This window comes from Ictalurus furcatus, chromosome 18 (assembly GCF_023375685.1).
Source record: "Ictalurus furcatus strain D&B chromosome 18, Billie_1.0, whole genome shotgun sequence".
Taxonomy (NCBI): Eukaryota; Metazoa; Chordata; class Actinopteri; order Siluriformes; family Ictaluridae; genus Ictalurus; species Ictalurus furcatus.
Window position 1 is genome coordinate 13968876 of NC_071272.1, and position 18428 is coordinate 13987303.

Below are 18428 nucleotides of genomic sequence, written 5' to 3' on the forward strand. Positions count from 1 at the left end.
GTGACCAGGCTGGTTAGTTATTATGTGTTTGGACAATTTCTTAGGAACAGAGATGGGACTGATCTTCATCCAAATCTTATTAGATACTACACAATACTGCAGTGGGGGGCACGGTGGATTAGTGGTTAGCACATTTGCCTCACACCTTGGGGGCTCAATTCCCGCCTCTGCCATGTGTGCGCAGAGTTTGCATGTTCTCCCTGTGCTTTTCGGGTTTCCTCCCCGAGTGCAAAGACATACTCTGTAGGCTGATTGATAACCCTAAATTGTCTGTAGTGTGTGAATGGGTGCGCGAGTGTGTGTGCAATTGTGCGTTGCAGTGGGTTGGCACCTTGTCCAGGGAGTCCTCTGCCTTGTTCCCCAAGTTCCCTGGGATAGGATCCAGGCTCCTCACGACTCTTTGTAGGATAAGTGGTACAGAAGATGGATGGATGGACAATACTACAGTACTTTATGTTCTGTATTTATGAACAAATGGTATAAACAATTGTGATCATTTCAAGTCTGTTGTTCCAGTTCGCTTCTTTAGGATTGGGTTTCTTGCACCTTTGTTTTAGAATTAAAGTTTTGTAAAAATAAATAAATAAATAAATAAATATAAATAAAAATACAGAAATGATATTTGAAAAAAGTCTAATATGTTACCCTGACTCCATGATATCCAATTTGTCTCTATGATCACACCATTTTGTGTAGTCACTAACGATGACACTATGGTGGCTACGCCAATAATTCATAACCCCAACAGCTCAAAAGTCATTAGATATATTTAAATACTTTTCCCAACAGGCTTACAAACACTGCCAAGTATCAGATTTGAAGCTTTTGGCATCACCCACCCTTATACTCAGAAATAATAACACAAGTCAAAGGCTCTGATGGCTTGTTTTTCACATTCTATTTGATGCTACCCAGAATGTAATGGATGAAGTGATTTGCAAGTTGTAACACAGTTCAGAACACTGGGAAGAATGGGTGCCAGATTGATTCAGTTGTTGCTTAACTGATATATAGCTGATATTTCAGACTGGCGTCCCCAGAAAACCAGCAGTCATACCTCAGTTTGTGGAATGCTGCCATACACAGCATTCATCTAGCTGAAAACCATTCTTGTAAAATCAGTTGTTCAACCAGCTATTCATTAATCTAAGAGCAGTGTCAGGTTAACTCAGATTGAAAGGCAGCTTACACCATTAAAGCTCAGAAAACTGTACTCAGTGCTTAATGCCAAGTTTTCCATCAGGATAATTATTTCTTTTAATTTCAGAGCTGGAGCCTTTATATCTTCATTGTCTCTCATGGTCTCATAACAAGCTTACATAGGATTAATTTATCTTCAGTAACTGCTTTATAATTGTTGAGGTCATGGTGAATCACAGGAACACTGGATGTGATGTAGGAATACACCCTGGTTGGATCACAAGTCCATCACAGGGCACCATGCACACACATTCACACCTAGGGGAAATTTAAACTCTACCTACTATTCGCTAATCTACCTACCAGCATCTTTTTGGGAGGTGGAAGGAAACCCACTTGAACATAGGCTTGAACCGTGGACCCTGGAGGTAGCACCCACTGTACTGCCCAAGTTTACAGAACATTAGGTTAAAAAGACTTTCGCAACTAAAACCAGACACTGTGCTATCAGCGCGTCTAGACTACATGTTCTGACAACAACAGCAGAGCTAAAGTTACATTTAATCAACCAATTATAAACTTGATCATATCACATCACCACTAATCTTTTCTGACTTCTTTGGTGCAGCACATTGCTTTTAAATACATGTTAGTGTTATTTACTGTTGCAATCACATTGTGGGGGAATTCAGTGGGACAGGAAAACTTCCCATTATTCTTGAAAATGTTCATTTATTGCTATTTAATTTAGGCCTCCTGCATTCCTGGGATCCCTGATTCTTTATTTGGCACATCAGAACAACATGCATGCTTATGCAAAAGTTCTTGTGGCCTCACATCCCTGCATTTTCCCACTCATGATTTTCTTCCTTCTACATTTATATTTCCTGTTATACGTCCATTGTTTTTCATTTAGCCATGATAGGTGGACAGATAGCATCTAGTTGACAGTAATTTGTCATTTTTCTTTGCATCTCACTCATGGAAATATTGACTCACCTGGCTGCCTGCTGTAGCTGTTATAAGGTTTGGGAGGTCTTTGGAATTTCTTTATGAAAGGTTTATAAAATGTCTTCTCTGTCAGGTATGAGACAAAGTGCTAGATGCAAGTTTGGTGTGTTTATAGAAAATCACAAGGCAGACAAGGGAAAATCCAAAATCATAAGACAAAGTCATACTAAGTGTCAGACTACACTAGACTAAGTGCTCTACGACTCATTCACATGGGTTTTTCCATGTTGGTCCCCAATACTTTGGGTCTGCCACTTCACATGTTTTAGTTGTTGATGTGTGCTCCCCCTCTTCTGTTTGCTTTGATGGAACCAGTCATCACTGGTGGAAGCAATGATAGTAGCTGTGTTCTATGGGAACAGAGGTGACTGGTAGCCTAGCATACATTGAAAGGTGATCAGTTTGGTGTCTGAATGTGGTGAAGGGTTCTAGTGTACACAGCTCATGGCAGACAATGAGAGCTGATTGTTAGTGCAGAATATGCAGAGTAAATGGTTATCTCCTGATTGGTCCTCTCAACCTGGCCATTAGCTTTAGGGGTGATATCCTGATATAAAGTTCACCAAAACACTCAAATTCTCCATAATACAGCTCCTCAATTGGCATGTGAACTGAGGCCTTTGACTAGAAAGTATATCCTGACTAGAAAGTATAAGTCTGAAATACGTAAACATGTAACTGAACAGCTCATTAGTCTTGAAGGTGGTAGGCAGGGCTTGCAAGAGAAGCTTTCTGCCTGACAAGAGCTTTCCACCATGCAGGGTTTTTGGCTATTAATATATATATGTCTGTTGATCGATTCTGTATTGTTAAAGTAGGATGTTTAATAGCCAGGATGACTAGTGCATCCTCACAGTTCTTGACTGATACAATTCACCCTTTAGTTAAAGGTGTCTCCCTGCTGTCTGAGACATACCAACATCTAACACTGAATCTCTCAGCCTGTCTGCTTCACAGCAAAATGCTTTGTTCGGTACCCAGTATAACCTCTTGCCTTTAGACCAGTTGGCAGAGATAAACCAGATGTAAACACTCTGTAAACTCTCTGATGGCCAGCATAGTATTGTAAATAAACTACATCCCATGCAGATCTTTGCTGAAAAGTTTTCAGGGAATCTCCATAGCAAGAAATCTGCAATCATGGAACTCCACTAGTACTTGGCTTGGAGAAGCTAATATATTTTGTGAACCCCTGGGTGTCTGGTTTCTGGGGAAGGGTGTGGCCAATTTATAAATTTACCAAGAAGCTGAGGTTTTGGCAGCAGGGCACTGTGACCAGGCTGGTTAGTTATTATGTGTTCGGACAATTTCTTAGTAACAGAGATGTGACTGATCTTCATCCAAATCTTATTAGATACTACACAATACTGCAGTGGGGGCATGGTGGATTAGTGGTTAGCACATTTGTCTTGCACGTTGGGAGCTCAATTCCTGCCTCTGCCATGTGGAATACAGGAATACACCCTGGTTGGGTCACAAGTCCATCACAGGGCACCATGCATACACATTCACACCTAGGGGAAATTATTCTAGAAAATATTCACTTATTGCTTTTTAGTAAAAATAGTGGTTGTTTTTGTCTAACATTACCTAGAATTAGCATATAGCTCCAATGCTAAACATTAACACATCTCTTGCTAGACAGAACTGAAGCAGGTGGTGCATCTGGAAGTCCAGAAAGGCCATGTATTAATTTATTTTGCTGATCTGAAGATAACAAATATTGTTTCCTTGAGATAACAAAAGTTGTTTTCTCCAGATCACATCTTATTTTTTGGAGACTTCAGAAAGTTGAAAGAAAGTTCTTTTCTTGAGACCAGAAATTGTTTTTCTCATATGTCAAAATGCATCATTGGGCATACATACCATATATCAGACAAACACTTAATTGAAAGTAGCTGGTGCAGTGGTTGAGTCATGGTTTTATAGCCCCATGGATGTGGGTTTGATTCCAAGCTTGGGAGTCTTTGATTATATTTTTCCCAAATTTCCCGTTCGGGATCAATAAAGTACATCTGTCTGCCTGTCTGTGTGTCTGTCACTCTATCTATTTATCTATCTATCTATCTATCCACCCTTCCACATGTCCCAGATGGATGGATGGATGGATGGACTTTATTGATCCCAAAAGGGTAAATGTGGGGAAAATATAGTTGAAAACCACACACATGCTGTCAAGCTCAGGATCAAACCTACAATTATGGGCCTGTAAGGCCGTAACTCTACTACTGCATCACATACTTTCTGTAAAGGCATTCTCTGATGTATATTATATATACCCGGCCCAATAATGCATTTTGACATATAAGAAAAATAACTTTGGATATCTTGAGATCACCAAAAAAAAAAAGAAGGCCTTTCTGGACTTTCGTAGGTGTAAGATGTTACACCTGTGCATCTTCCATACTGCTTATCCTACACAGGGTCGTGGGGGAGCCTGAAGCCTATCCCAGGGAACTTGGAGCACACCCTGGATGGGGTGGCAACCCATTGCAAGGCACAATCTGGAAATGACAATCACATTACAATGTATGTCTTTGGACTCGGGGAGGAAACCGGAGTACCTGGAGGAAACCTCTGAAGCAGGGGGAGGACATGCAAACTCCACATACACTGGGCGGAGGTGGGATCCAAACCCAGAGGTGCGAATCAAACATGCTAACCACTAAGCCACTGTGCCCCCCTGTGCAAGAAGTTATTCATTAAAAACAAAATAACTCCAAAAGGAATTCTGTAATTTTAGTTACTCCTATATTATGTAAATGCAGCTGTTTAAATGAAGCATTGTGCTACTTCTTGCCAGCTAACTAATAAGTTTAGCTAATGGTAACATTACCACTCCGGCAGTTACTATTTGAGATTAAGTAGGTTGGTGCTAGTCATGATCCTAGCTAATGTTATATAATCTATATACCATAGCACATAGCCACAAACTAGCTTACAGTAGGAAAATTGCTAATCAAAACTGGTAACTCTAGATAAGTTTACTAGGAAACTAACAAATGCAGAGTAAATTATTTTATATCCCCAATTCCAAAAAAGTAGGGACAGTGTGGAAATGCAAAAAAACAAACAGAAAGAGTCATCTGAAAATTCTATTCACCCTGTACTATATTGAAAACACATTATTAACACATTGATGTTAATCTTTGTGAATTTAATTTATTTTTTAAAATATATACTCATTTCAAATCTGATGTGTCACGATTTCCCCTCTTTGGGAAACCCAAAGCATAAGCTCGTTGTGCGAGCTTGAGAGCCCGATGCGTGAGCTCTTAGCAAACACACGCTTTTGAGTCTTCAGTGACATTGACTTTGTTTACTTTCTACATGTGCTTTTGTTATGGTTTTTGTCCTGTCTCCGTCCCTGTATTGTCATTGGTTGTTTCCCATAGGTGTATCATAATTGTTCTCAGCTGTCTTGTGTTTCACCCCTGATTATGTTTCTCATAAAAACCCCTTGTGTCTTTTTGCACTTGGCGAAGTATGAGTGTTATCACTGTACCAAATGTTAGCACCCTGTTCCTCGTTTAGTTTCATGTTCTTTGACCTTGTTTCTCGCTTCTCATTTTTGATTCTAGCCTTGCCCAGTTTATGCCTGTTTTCCAATCGTCTGACCCATTGCCTGTTTCTTGACCTCGCTATTGTCTCCTGTTTTGGACTTTTCTGCCTGTGTCTCTCTAAATAAACTCTTATCTGCACTTGCATCCATCCTAACCTTCATTATGAATAATTGTGACAGAATACTATGCCTCACCATGGATGCAGCAGGAAGAAGGAGGAAACATCATGCCAAGGTAATAAGGAACACCGTACCAAGACTCAACTCTGTCAAGCTTCATCAATGGGTTGCCATGGATCCCCCAGAGCCATATGATGGATTTTTCAGATACCCTGGTTATTTTTTGTTCAACTGCCAATTGCATTTTTTGAGCCTGGTGCACCCCAAGCCTGACCAGAGGCAGTGACTGGGGTTCACACTGTCCTGGCTCATGGGCCAAGCACGCCAGTGGGTGGAGTGTCTGGCCCGTACAGAAGCCATGGGTCTTCACAATGTAACTCAGTCTGTGGGACTACTGATAAAGGAGTTTGGGAGTCCAGAATACACCCCCAACCTGATGAGTTTTTGGGGAGGGCCAGTCTCATGAATGAACCTGCGAGGCCCTTCACCACCTACTACAATTTGACCTCCTCCCCAAAGCTCCAGCTTGAGACCCATGAGGTAGTATCAACACCGGCCGAGCTCCAGTCGGAGGTCAACATGGTGACCTCCTCCCCAGAGCTCCAACCTGAGACCCATGAAGTGGTCTCACCTACCGAGCTCCAGCCGGAGGTCAACATGGCGACCTCATCTCCAGAACTCCAACCTGAGACCCACAAGGTAGTCTCACCTGCAGAGCTCCAGCATGAGACCCACGAGACGGGCTCATCCCAAGAGCTCCAGCATGAGACCCACGAGGCAGTCTCATTCCCAGAGCCCCAGCATGAGACTCATGAGGCGGTCTCATTTCCAGAGCCCCAGCATAAAGTCAAGTTCCTGCTAGAGGTAAACGAGGTGACCTCCCAAGCCATGTTCCTGTATGAGGTCGAAGAGATGACCTCTCAATCCAAGAGTCTGTTCGAGGTCGAAGAGACGACCTCTCAAGCCAAGTTCGTGTCCGAGATCGAAGAGGTGGCCTCCCAAGCCAAGTTCATGTCCAAGGTCGGAGAGACGACCTCTCAAGCCATGTTCCTGTCTGAGGTTGAGGAGATGGCCTCTCAAGCCAAGTTCCTGTCCGAGGTCAAAGAGACGGCCTCCCAAGCCAAGTTCTTGTGCGAGGTCGAAGAGACGACCTCTCAAGCCATGTTCCTCTCCGAGGTCGACGAGACGGCCTCCCAAGCCATGTTCCTGTCTGAGGTCGAAGGCACGACCTCTCATGCCGAGTTCCTATCCGAGGTCGATAAGATTGCCTCTCAAGCCAAGTTTCTGTCCGAGGTCGAAGAGACGAACTCTCAAGACAAGTTCCTGTCCGAGGTTGAAGAAACGGCCTCTCACGCCAAGTTCCTGTCCAAGGTCGAAGAGACGGCCTCCCAAGACGTGTTCCTGTCTGAGGTTGACGAGGCGACCTCCCACGCCAAGTTCCAGCTAAAGATCGATGATGTGACCTTCAAAGGCAAGTTCCAGTCTGAGATCGACGATGTGATCTTCCACGCCAAGTTCCAGTCTGAGGTCGACGAGGTGACCTCCCACATCAAGTTCCAGTCCAAGGTCACTGACACGGACAACTAAGTTCTCCTCACTTCTGAAGCTGACGTCACAACCAACCAAGTTATGCTCACGCCAGAGTCTGTTGACACGATCACCAAAGTTCTCCTCATGCCTGAAACTGACGTCACGGCCAACCAGGTTCTCCTCATGCCTGAAACCGACGTCACGGCCAACCAGGTTCTCCTCATGCCTGAAACCGATGTCATGACAAACCAGGTTCTGCTCACGCCTGAAATTCACGTCACGACCAACCAAGTTTTGCTCACGCCAGAGTCTGTTGATACGACCAACCAAGTTCTCCTTATGCCTGAAACCGACGTCATGACCGACCAAGTTATGCTCATGCCAGAGTCTGTTGACACGACCAACCAAGATCTCTTCATGCCTGAAACCGACATAACGAACAACCAAGTTCTGCTCACAACTGAGTCTGCTGACATGAATAACCAAGTTCTGCTCACGCCCAAGTCTTTTGACACAGCCAACCAAGTTCAGCCTGCAGAGTCGATGGAGGAACACGCTCCGCTTTCCTGCTCCGCTGAAGATGCCGCTCTGCCTTCCGGCCCCGCTGAGGACGCCGCTCTGCCTTCCTGCCCCGTGGAGCACACCACTCAGTCTCCCGGTTCAGCTGAAGACATTTTGCCCAGAGGGCCAGGACCCCCAGGGGAGGGGACTGTGTTCTGTCACAATTTCCCCTCGAGCTAGCACTGCAGTATTGCGGTGTGCTCGGAAACCCAAAGCGCAAGCTCGTTGTGCGAGCTCGTTGCGCAAACTCGAAGCATGAGCCCGATGCCCGAGTTCGAAGGGCGAGCCTGATGCGCGAGCTCTTAGTGAATGCATGCTTTTGAGTCTTCAGTGACATTGAATTTGTTTACTTTCTACACGTTTTTGTTATGGTTTTTGTCCTGTATCCGCTCCTGTATTGTCATTGGTTGTTTCCCGTAGGTGTGCCATCATTGTTCTCAGCTGTCTTGTGTTTCACCCCTGATTGCGTTTGTCATTTAAACCCCTTATGTCTCTTTGCACTTGGCAAAGTATGAGTGTTATCACCGTACCAAGCGTTAGTACCCTGTTCCTCGTTTAGTTTCATGTTCTTTGACCTTGTTTCTCGCTTCTCATTTTTGATTCTAGCCTTGGCCAGTTTATGCCTGTTTTCCAATTGTCTGACCCATTGCCTGTTTCTTGACCTCGCTGTTGTCTCCTGTTTTGGATTTGTCTGCCTGTCTCTCTCTAAATAAACTCTTATCTGCACTTGCATCCATCCTAACCTTCATTACATAATAAACGTGACATGATGACTGCAACACACTCCAAACAAGTTGGGACAGTTGACTGTTTACCACTGTGTAACATCACCTTTTCTTTTAATAACACTTATTAAGCGCTGGGGCACTGAAGACACCAGTTGGTTAAGTTTAACAGGCGGAATTTTCTCCCATTCATCCATTATGCTTTTCTTTATATTGTGCACTATAGAAGGTGAAATGCCCAAAATCCTACCAATTTGCCTTTGGGGAATGTTGTACTCAAAGGGTTTGGATTATTTGTTGACGCGTTTGTTGGCAGATTGGTGAGCCTCAACCCATCCTTGCTCTTGAAGGACTAGGCCTTTTTTTGGAGGATCCTTATATACTATGATTAGACCATTACCTCACCTGTTTCACATCACCTTCTTATTTCAACTTGTCACATTGCTATTAGTCCTAAATTGCCCCTGTCCCATCTTTTTTTGGAACGTGTTGCATGCATCAATTTCAAAATAAATGTTTGTCTTCAAAAAACTATGCAGTTGATTAGGTAAATCACCTTGACCTTACACGTTTTTTGTTTAAATACAACTCAAAGTAAATTTACAAATCACTCTTTTTTTTTTTTTTTCTTTAGCATTTTCCATACTGTCCCAACTTTTTCGGAATTGGGGTTGTACTTTACATAACAGTCAGTATTGCTAGCTAATGTTAGACTAACTATTAGCATATATTGTGTCAGTAAAACCATTGGTCATGTTTGCTAGCAACCTTGTTAATGGTAGATAACTGATTTTCATTATTTTATATGAAGTTTGATATGTGTGGATTGAAATAATGACTTTTACTCCTTTGAAGTGCATAATATAGCAAAAATTGAGCTATTTTTGAGTATAACATATCTAAATCTGGGAATTAGCTAGCTAGCTTGGTTTTGGTCTGTAATTTGAGTGGTGTAAACTGAAGCACAAACCTGTTTTATATTATACAGGGTATCCCTTAAGTCCAGCTTTACAGGGTTACTGTTATATGTTTTTATATTTTTAAGACTATATTATATCTGAGCAAGAAAGAACAAATCCAAATAGTTTTACTCACTGGAATTGTGTATTGAGAACAATGATGGATATATTGAGCAGGTATGTAAATGAGCGTTTGTTTCTTATTTTTTTCCTATGAGGCTGGACTTTGTAATGGGACACTCTATAATCTTACTGAAAGGGGAAAAAACCCTCACATCCCTGATAGTCATTGTATAATACACACTTAAAAAAAAAAAAAAAAAAGATGAACTAAACTTAATTTCAACATTTGTTAACCCAGAACATGACTGCAAACATTATCGCTCACACTTGCTTCAAAACATTGATAGTTTGTTGTTGCATGAGAAAATGCCATTTCCATTGTTAAATTATTAATGCCTTCAGATCTATAACAAAATATGCAACGAGGCCAATAATTCATCACTCAAAAAATTGTAATCACATGGCCTTTTTGTACATCTTATTCCTCTCAATGCTGCATAACTCCCAAAACTCCAGTGTAGACCAGTTTGTTTAAACTCTTGCTTTGGCAGCTTAGAACATTAGGCATCTGTTTCATGTTTAGGCTCGTCAGGATTGCCCGAAGAGTATGAAAAAAGGTTCAAAAACAAAAACCTCAAGGCTGATCAGGTTAATCACTGAGGAAAAAGGAAAGTGTTACTAACGATAGGAGCCAGATGAATGATTTGGCAAGTGTCTCCAAAGACAGGAAGAATTGTCTCTTTGACACAACAGCTCAGATGTGCACAGCTGGAGCTACATACACTCTCTCGTACACACTTTCTGACCTCCCGTGTCTGTTTCCACCGCAATCTGTCTGGATCTCCCACACACTCTCTTGCGGTCATTAAAATGTTGATAAATGTAACATAAATCTCTTTCACCTGCTAATGATTAATATGGATTTATTTGACTCCACATTCAGCGGTACATCTTTAGAGTACCTGTCTTCTATCCTATTTATTCAAGAAAAAAAGGAAGGTTTGGACAAAACATGTTCATGAAATTTGTGTACATGTGACCACTGTACAGGAGGTGAAGGTTGAATTTGTATATATATATATATATATATATATATATATATATATATATATATATATATATAAAATATATATATATACAGTATATGCTAATACAGGCTCATTTTCCCATTACTACAGTAGTACACTGGTGATCTGTAAACGAATGAACAGTCCTGTAAAATCTGTAGTTGTAAAAGTATCGCGTGGACAAATCACACACAGCAGCGTTGCACATATATGCGCACAAGTTGAAATGATACGAAGGATTTATTATTTTTTTTCAATGTGAAGACGTGGATTCAATTTTTATTTTACAATCTAAGACAACCTGGCATGTATTTCTCTTTTTTTTCTAGCATATTCCAAGAATTGACATGGGGGGGAGAAAGATTCTCTTGTTTTTTTATTGCTGAATATTAAATGAAATACACTTTCACTGACTTGGAGGGAAATAAAATCATCTGCTGCTTTTTACCATGCACCCATTTAACCTTGACCACAAGGACATGCAGAGGAGAGGTGTTCAAACTTCTCAAGCGAGGAGGAAACGCAAAAGGAAGAAACGGTAGGAACATAACTGTCATAGTCTAGTGGGGCTTTTTTGGAGGAAGAGGCGGAGAAGGAAGAGGAAGAGGAAAGTTATATCACATTTAAAACTAACTAGAGAAGCACTGTCTGGTTTTGCATTTCTCAAACATACAAACAGGATCCAAAACACCAGGGCAGGGAGTAAACAGAAGACAAACTCTGGTCGTTGAAGTGCAAGAAAAAATTATAAATTTATATTTATATGTTTAGTAGTATCTATATTTCTTTATGCCACCACAATGGAGCAAGAAAAACATTTAAGGATCTAGTTTTTAAATCGTTTTTTTTTTTCTTTCCCTTTGCTCATCTAATCACAATGTTTTAGTTGTCATTACATTCCTCCCTTCTCTGGATTTCCTGAATTGTCTATGCCAATGATGTGTTCCTTCACATTTGACATCGAAATCTTCAGATTTACTTTCCAGAGACATCATGGCCAATTTTAGCATGAGTAAGTATTCAGGAACTTCTATAAGATGACCGACGTTATGAACGTCCTGAACGACGGACTCATGCAGGACTAGAGCTGTCTGGTGTTTGGTCTTGTGTGGACTCGGAGATGGCTGTCGTGTGTAATGTGTCATGGTTTGGTGGTCTGATTCGTTGGAATTAAGGGGAGCTCAACTCAAGCACACCAAACTCAAATCAAGCGTCACAGTTTTCACACAATGCACTATGGTTTGTTCAGAAAACAAATGGTAAAATATAAAGCTTGCATATTTTGGCATATTTTTATGGCCCCAAGGAAGTTTCACAGCTATTTGTCTTGTCTTGTGTGTATGTGTGTGTGCATGTGTGTGTGTTATGATGAGATTCCCAGCATGTATGGGGATGGAAGAGGGAGCATATACATTCATAAGCCTGCAAGGGTTCTCCTTTTACTTCAGTCCTGTGATAGAGGGAGGAAGGGTGAGAAGGGGTTGTCCTGAGACACTACGTGGCTGTTCACCACTCTCTCTTTCATTCTTGAAAAAAAAGACCTTGTGAATGATATTTTCCTATTTTTTATGTTTCTCGTAATGGAAGAAATGTGTCATGATCTGCTTTAGTCATTACCTCTAAAATTCATCAATGGACTTATTAAACATCTCTATATCAGTCTCACTAGAAGGACAGGATGGACAGAATGAGAGAGAGTGGAACAGTACTGTTTGGGAAGAGAGGATTGGAGTGTGAAGGCTCTCCAATGACTAAACCGTCAACAAAACCTCCACATCTGCTACAGCTGGACGAGTTTCTACCTCTCACATCATAACGAGCTTGTGACCCTTGATTCAGTAGTGAGAAGTCTAATAAATAGACAATAGTCTGGAAAATTAGACATCTCCCTCCTTCTGCTCACACACTTTACATTGGTGTGCAGCACATCTACACACACTCAGTTGGACATCTGAATGCACACCACATACTTTCCTTCCTTTTCATTGGGAAAAAAAAAGAGCCCCTGTCCCAGTTGCATTTGTCATTAAGTTTCTGTTAGGAAAGCAACATAATCATTAAACATGTGAATTATATTCTTGTAAACATACACCTTAAGAGCGGTTTATATTGCATGATGTGAAAGGGGGAGGAAATGTCACTGCTCAAATGGTTGGGTCAGCTCCCAAAAGAACACAAGGATAAGGAAAACAAAAGGCCAAAAAAGAGACAACGAAAGAGTGCGTATAAAAAATGAGGCGTCCTTATAAGAAAGGCTACAAAAACTCCACTGGCCCTCTGGCATCGGCATACAGCAAAAGGCACCACAATATTATTCTATTTCTTTAAGTTGTGAAAAAATTGGCACGTCTCTTTTACGCTGTAAATCAAAATGTACATATAAATAGAGTTTTCCCTATAAAAAAAAGTCTTTGCTGTTAACTAGTAGACAACTTTTTTTGCTAAAATGAAAATAAATATTTCATTTGTTTAGAATATCTGTTAGTTATATAAAATAAAAAATATTTTTTATAGGTGCAGGTCTATAGGTATACAGATTTTGCAGGTGGGTAGGTGGACTGTGTCTTTAGTGGGCAGCTCTGTCCGGTTTGGAGTGTGCGTGCTGCTGCTGTGTATGTCTGCTCTGTGTGTGGGAAGTCCGTGTGTGTGTGGGCAGCGCGGGCCTGTAGATGGCTGAGGGCTCGGGTGTGTTTATGTTCTGCATGCTGAGGAAGGGCGTGCTCTCGCCCTCCTCGCCCTCCTCCGACTCACTGTCCGACAGGCAGCTGCGCGAACCCAAGTCCCGGGGCGGCCGGTAGCCCTGCGGTGCCACGTGCCCATTCAGTCTGGACCTGTGCCAGCGTCCGTTGCTTCTCTTTGGTTGCTCCAGTGAGGGCGGGAACTCCTGCGTGCTCTCATACTCATCGTCGTCCTGGGCCCGCCGGTACGGACTGGAAGGCAGGCTGCCTGCACTGTCCTGCAGGTAGGAGCGTGCCCGCTGCTGTTGTATCCGCTGCTGGTAGGGCTCATGGTGCTGGGCCTCGTGCAGAGGCAGCTGGTAGCAGAGAAGCAGCGGCTGGTCCTCCTTGGGTGGGTAGGGGGAGCGGGCGGCTGGAGGCAGAGACATGGCGTGGTTGGCGTTGGGAGACGTGATCTGGAAGGTAGGCACCTGTGGAGGCAGTGAGTAATGGAAGTCCACTGGAGACAAGCGCGCTGGCGTGGTCAAGGCTGACACGTACCTGAAAGAACAGAGAGAGAGTGAGGGAGAGTATGGAGTGAACAAAGATATTCTGAATATACATGGTAGGTTTAACTGACTCCTATATAAGTCCCTGTTTAAAAGAACAACTCTGTAAATGGGAAGGAGAAAAAAAAAACCCAAATGATGTAACCCTCACACATCCAACCAATCAAAAGAAGGAGGCTTGCTTACTTGCTTATCAATAATTATTATTTCAGTAAACTCCCCCTCTTGCACCAGCATTCAGGCATTTCATCTTACGGAGGTGGGTTTTGTCGGTGTTGCTTAATGTGCATGTGTTCATCTAATGCATGTCAAACACTGACTAGCTCTTTAATGCAACAAGTCATAATAAAAGAAGACAATCCCCATGATTCTAAACTCAAATGAACTGTGTCACTGAAGAATGTATATTACTTAGTAGACACGTTTTGCCCTGCCACTGAAGGATAAACTAAAAGCTGATAGATTAAGTACACACGCTCCAATCAAAATACAAAGTTTGACAAGTTTACCGCCTCGAATTGAGTGCTGGTTTAATGCAGTGTGAGTCAAATGTTTTCATGAAGAGAAAATAGGAGAAGTGCCCCTGCCAAAACACAAACAGTATTAAAAGATGAGCCTCTGGCTTTTATTGTGTTGTGTGTGCATGTGGCGCACCAGAAACTCTGTGACCTTTGCAGTGTTTAAATTTGTGTGATGTTTGTTACGCAGCAGTGTAAACAGGTTCTCCCGTCTTTGCTTTAATTCTAGGAAAATGGCAGTGTGAACATTAAGATCCAGCAGCTGAGGGTCTCAAGAGTAGATGTAAATGCTTCCATAAATAACAAGCGCCGTGGCTACAGGCCACTGCAGTGTGGTTTTACACTCTACTCACAGCACATGTGACAACTACGCTTCCCGCTTAAGCCCCCTCCTCTGTTCACACCAACCCTGCCAATTTGCTTGGCATCAAGTCATTTCTTTCACATACGGAGAGTATTTTCCTTGAATGTCCTTATCACGTGATCTTCGTTGTCTAATTTGGAAAGAGGGAAAGATGAGGTAAATTTGGTGATACACTAGAGGTTTTGAAAAAAAAAACCCATGAGATAATGTGTTGTTCAGCTCTTGTTGACTTAATGAACCCCGTACGGTATAAATCCTCCTGTTTTCTCTGTGGCTTGATGGCGGGGGTGGCTAGCAGGCAAGAGATAACTGTAAATAAATGGTTGTGAGTTCAAATCCCAGCACTGCCAAGCTGGGCCCTTGTACAAGGCCCTTAACCCTCAACTGCTCTGTTGTATAAATGAGATAAGTGTATGTCGTCTGCCAAATGCCGTAAATGTAAATGTAAATAGAGCTCCTAGCTTCGCTCCCTAATGTGCATCTGGGTTCAACTTGACCTGTACCTCCTCACCCTACGGAGTTACATACCTCTTGGCGTACACCAATATCTTTGCTATGTGCTATAATGTGTGAAATACATTAACACTGTTTGCTTCAACTGCTAGAATCTCAGTGCTATTATAGGCATGGCAGTGTCACCTGTCACTGTGTGGTGAGTCGAGCGAGTCAAAGGAGTCTCCATAGCGCATTGGTGGCCGGCGGGACTCAGGGAAGCCGCAGTGAGTGGCACGACGCGCTCGTGCCTCCATACACGCCGGACTGCTGCACTTACTGGTGCCCACAGAGGACGAGAGCACTCCCGAGGGACAGTCCGACAGCACGCTGTCCGTCCGCTCCAGGCTCCACGTCTTCTCGTCATGTCTGATGCACAGACAGAGAGAAAGATACAGACAGATGAACTGAAAATATTTTCTCTTTTAGCCATCCGATATATACAAGAATGCCACAGTTTAGGAAATGTGGCTAGATAGACCAAGATTGTAGTACCAGTATTACAGTGGTTAGGAATCTCTGTGTTAATATATGTGTGTGTATAAATGTGTTTCTAGATGTGTGTGTGTGTGTATGCACATGTTAAATACCATCGTAAGGATTTTTATATGATACAATAATAGACAAACTGGAAATTCTGTACTTAAATGAATATGAAATGAAACAGGGAAGAGACTGGGTTGAACTTGACAGGGCATGCTATTATAGGAAAATAATCAACAACAGGTCGGGGTAGTGCAGCCTGAAGTGACTGAACACCCCAAAATATATATTTTTTTACATAACAGGACAGTGTTTTATTCATCATATAGCACAGCAATAACTAATTTTCGAAAGAACGACACATGATACTTTTTTTTTTTTTATCAGTTTATAGTTACGTTCACTGTTGCAGTGCATCCGCAAAACAAGTTAGTTCCTCTTATGACCTACATTACAATAGCTATAAAAACTGCTGGTCCCTCACCAGCCTCTCATTTTCCTCTCTTTTAAAGTTAATAAGACATGGCTCAGCTTGCCATGTTACAGAGAAACTGGAACTATTCTGAAGAATCTGTAATGTTGGAAAACAATGTGCTGACACTAGAGACTCCTTTTAGTGGAGTAGTAACAGCTAATGAATTATGAAGTAGTCACTTCTATAGCAATGATATTATTAGAGTTTGTTAGAGATATTATTAATATAAACGTGTGATTTGAATTACAGCTGGCACTATTTTAAGAGCTACTGTTATAGAAAATTAATCAACAGCTTCTAACCAGTCAGATTTGAGAATGCAGCAGCGTTGTGGTATAATGTCTAAAATCATAACCACTTTAACCACTTAAATCAACAGAAATCATGAATGGCAAGATTGTGATTTAATGCATCAGAGTGAATAAAAACTGGTGTCTAATATTAGCTGATTATGTTAAGATATGAGTAATTATCTCAGGAATTCAAAAATAGTGATTTAACAGAATTTAAATATGATTTATTGTGCAGCCCTAGGAAAGACCATGAGACAGTCACGCAATAGTGGAAAACACTAAACTGCTGTGAGTGTAAAGTTAGACTCCAGGCTATAATTCCATGTCAGACCCTCAGTGGAGGAAGAGAAAAGAATGTTGGGTAGGTGTAAAACAGACCTAATACTCAAAAAGACCTTTATTTAACATATAAGTTAATTTCAAGGTGTGAGAGTGACTAGTCTGGACATAATGAGTAGATTATGTTATTACAATATGATTTGGAGTATAATATACTGTAAGAAATTAGTGAACCCATAATGTGTCACATTTGAAGATTAAATATTTTTTCGCTCACGTTACTGACATGATTTTAAAAAACTGAAAAAAGAATGTCAGAATGCTTCCAGAAAATAATCAAAAATGGCTGTTTGTTAGCTTCTATGTGTACAATAGGAGTAATGTGAAGATATATATTGTAATAATGTTTCAAAAAACGATGCACACAAAACCACACACACAACCGTGATGACCGTACCTGTGTGTGGAGGAGTGGGCTCGGGTGGAGGAATTGTGGGATCTGGAAGAATGATGGCTGCCGACAAACGACGCCTCCATCCCGCTTCTCATAACTCTTTCGGTGGCTGGGACGTTCTTTGAGATATACTATAAAAGACGCACACTATCAGACAACGCAAAACCAGACACTAATGTGTTCTAGAAATATCTAAAGACATGACGGAGTGTGTTTGTAAAAAACCTACATCCACCATGGGGATCTCCTCAGGGCAGGGACCTGGGTGGTTGGGTCCATTGGCCAGGCTGCGATTGGGGTGATCCAGACACATGTTCTGCCTCAGGTGATTGTGCATCTTCTTCCTCTGTTTCCTAGGGGGGAGGCTATAGTGAGGCAGCGTCACTCTTTCGGACACTGACCCAGAGTCACATTCACCACATCACACACTCCATAATGCAGAACGCTACAGGATAAAGGCCACTGAAACCCAAAGAAGCTTATGGCAGGAATAATCACTGTGTACTTACTTGGTTTTGCAGTAGGCCACCACGCATACGATGCCCACTACCAACAGAGTCAGACAGATGCCTGTGATTGTCAGGACTCTCTTCTGATAGAGCTCCTCTGCCTCTGTACCACACCAGACACACCCACATACACAAACATACAACCGTCAGTGTCTCATCGTCAGCATGTCAGATCAACCTCCTCACATCCTCCTAAACATTTTCCACTGCTGCACTGAGAAATCATAACTCATTGGGAGTGGTGGGTGATATGGCAAAAATATCGTACCACGATACTCAACCATACGTGTCATGGTTCTTAGGTTCTAGCAAAACAGCATATTAAAAACAATATATGCTTTCGGTTATATCTTTCAGTTATATGTTGCTATATGGTTCTACTAACACAGAAAAAATAAAGAAACAGTTTACAGGTTACCCTTTCCTCTACTTAACCTTACACTCTGTTAAAACTGTGTATGCCTCATGAGTTGCCTTTTACAGCAGCTCTTACACATCTGGCTGGGGGTGGAGCTTATTTCCAGGCCGGTAAAATGTCAAAAGTTGCTTGAAAAGACTCCAAAGCTAAAATCTAAAAAGGTCTGATTATATAAAAAA

General features: G+C 41.9%; 1 protein-coding gene across 7 annotated transcripts in view; it reads right to left on the reverse strand.

Moving 5' to 3' along the window:
- Positions 1-10834: 10834 nt before the first annotated feature.
- Positions 10835-18428, reverse strand: part of nrg2a (neuregulin 2a) — a 52234-nt gene continuing 44640 nt past the window's right edge. For 4 of the 7 annotated variants that reach the window (XM_053648357.1, XM_053648352.1, XM_053648353.1 and 1 more), the window contains 5 exons: positions 17832-17934; positions 17552-17687; positions 17326-17453; positions 15486-15707; positions 10835-13956 (listed from right to left, as the gene is read on the reverse strand). In XM_053648357.1, the coding sequence (XP_053504332.1) occupies positions 13305-13956; positions 15486-15707; positions 17326-17453; positions 17552-17687; positions 17832-17934 (1241 nt within the window). In that variant the 3' untranslated portion in view covers positions 10835-13304. The remainder of the gene's footprint in view (positions 13957-15485; positions 15708-17325; positions 17454-17551; positions 17688-17831; positions 17935-18428) is intronic. The other 3 variants (XM_053648355.1, XM_053648356.1, XM_053648351.1) reach the window with 1 other exon arrangement.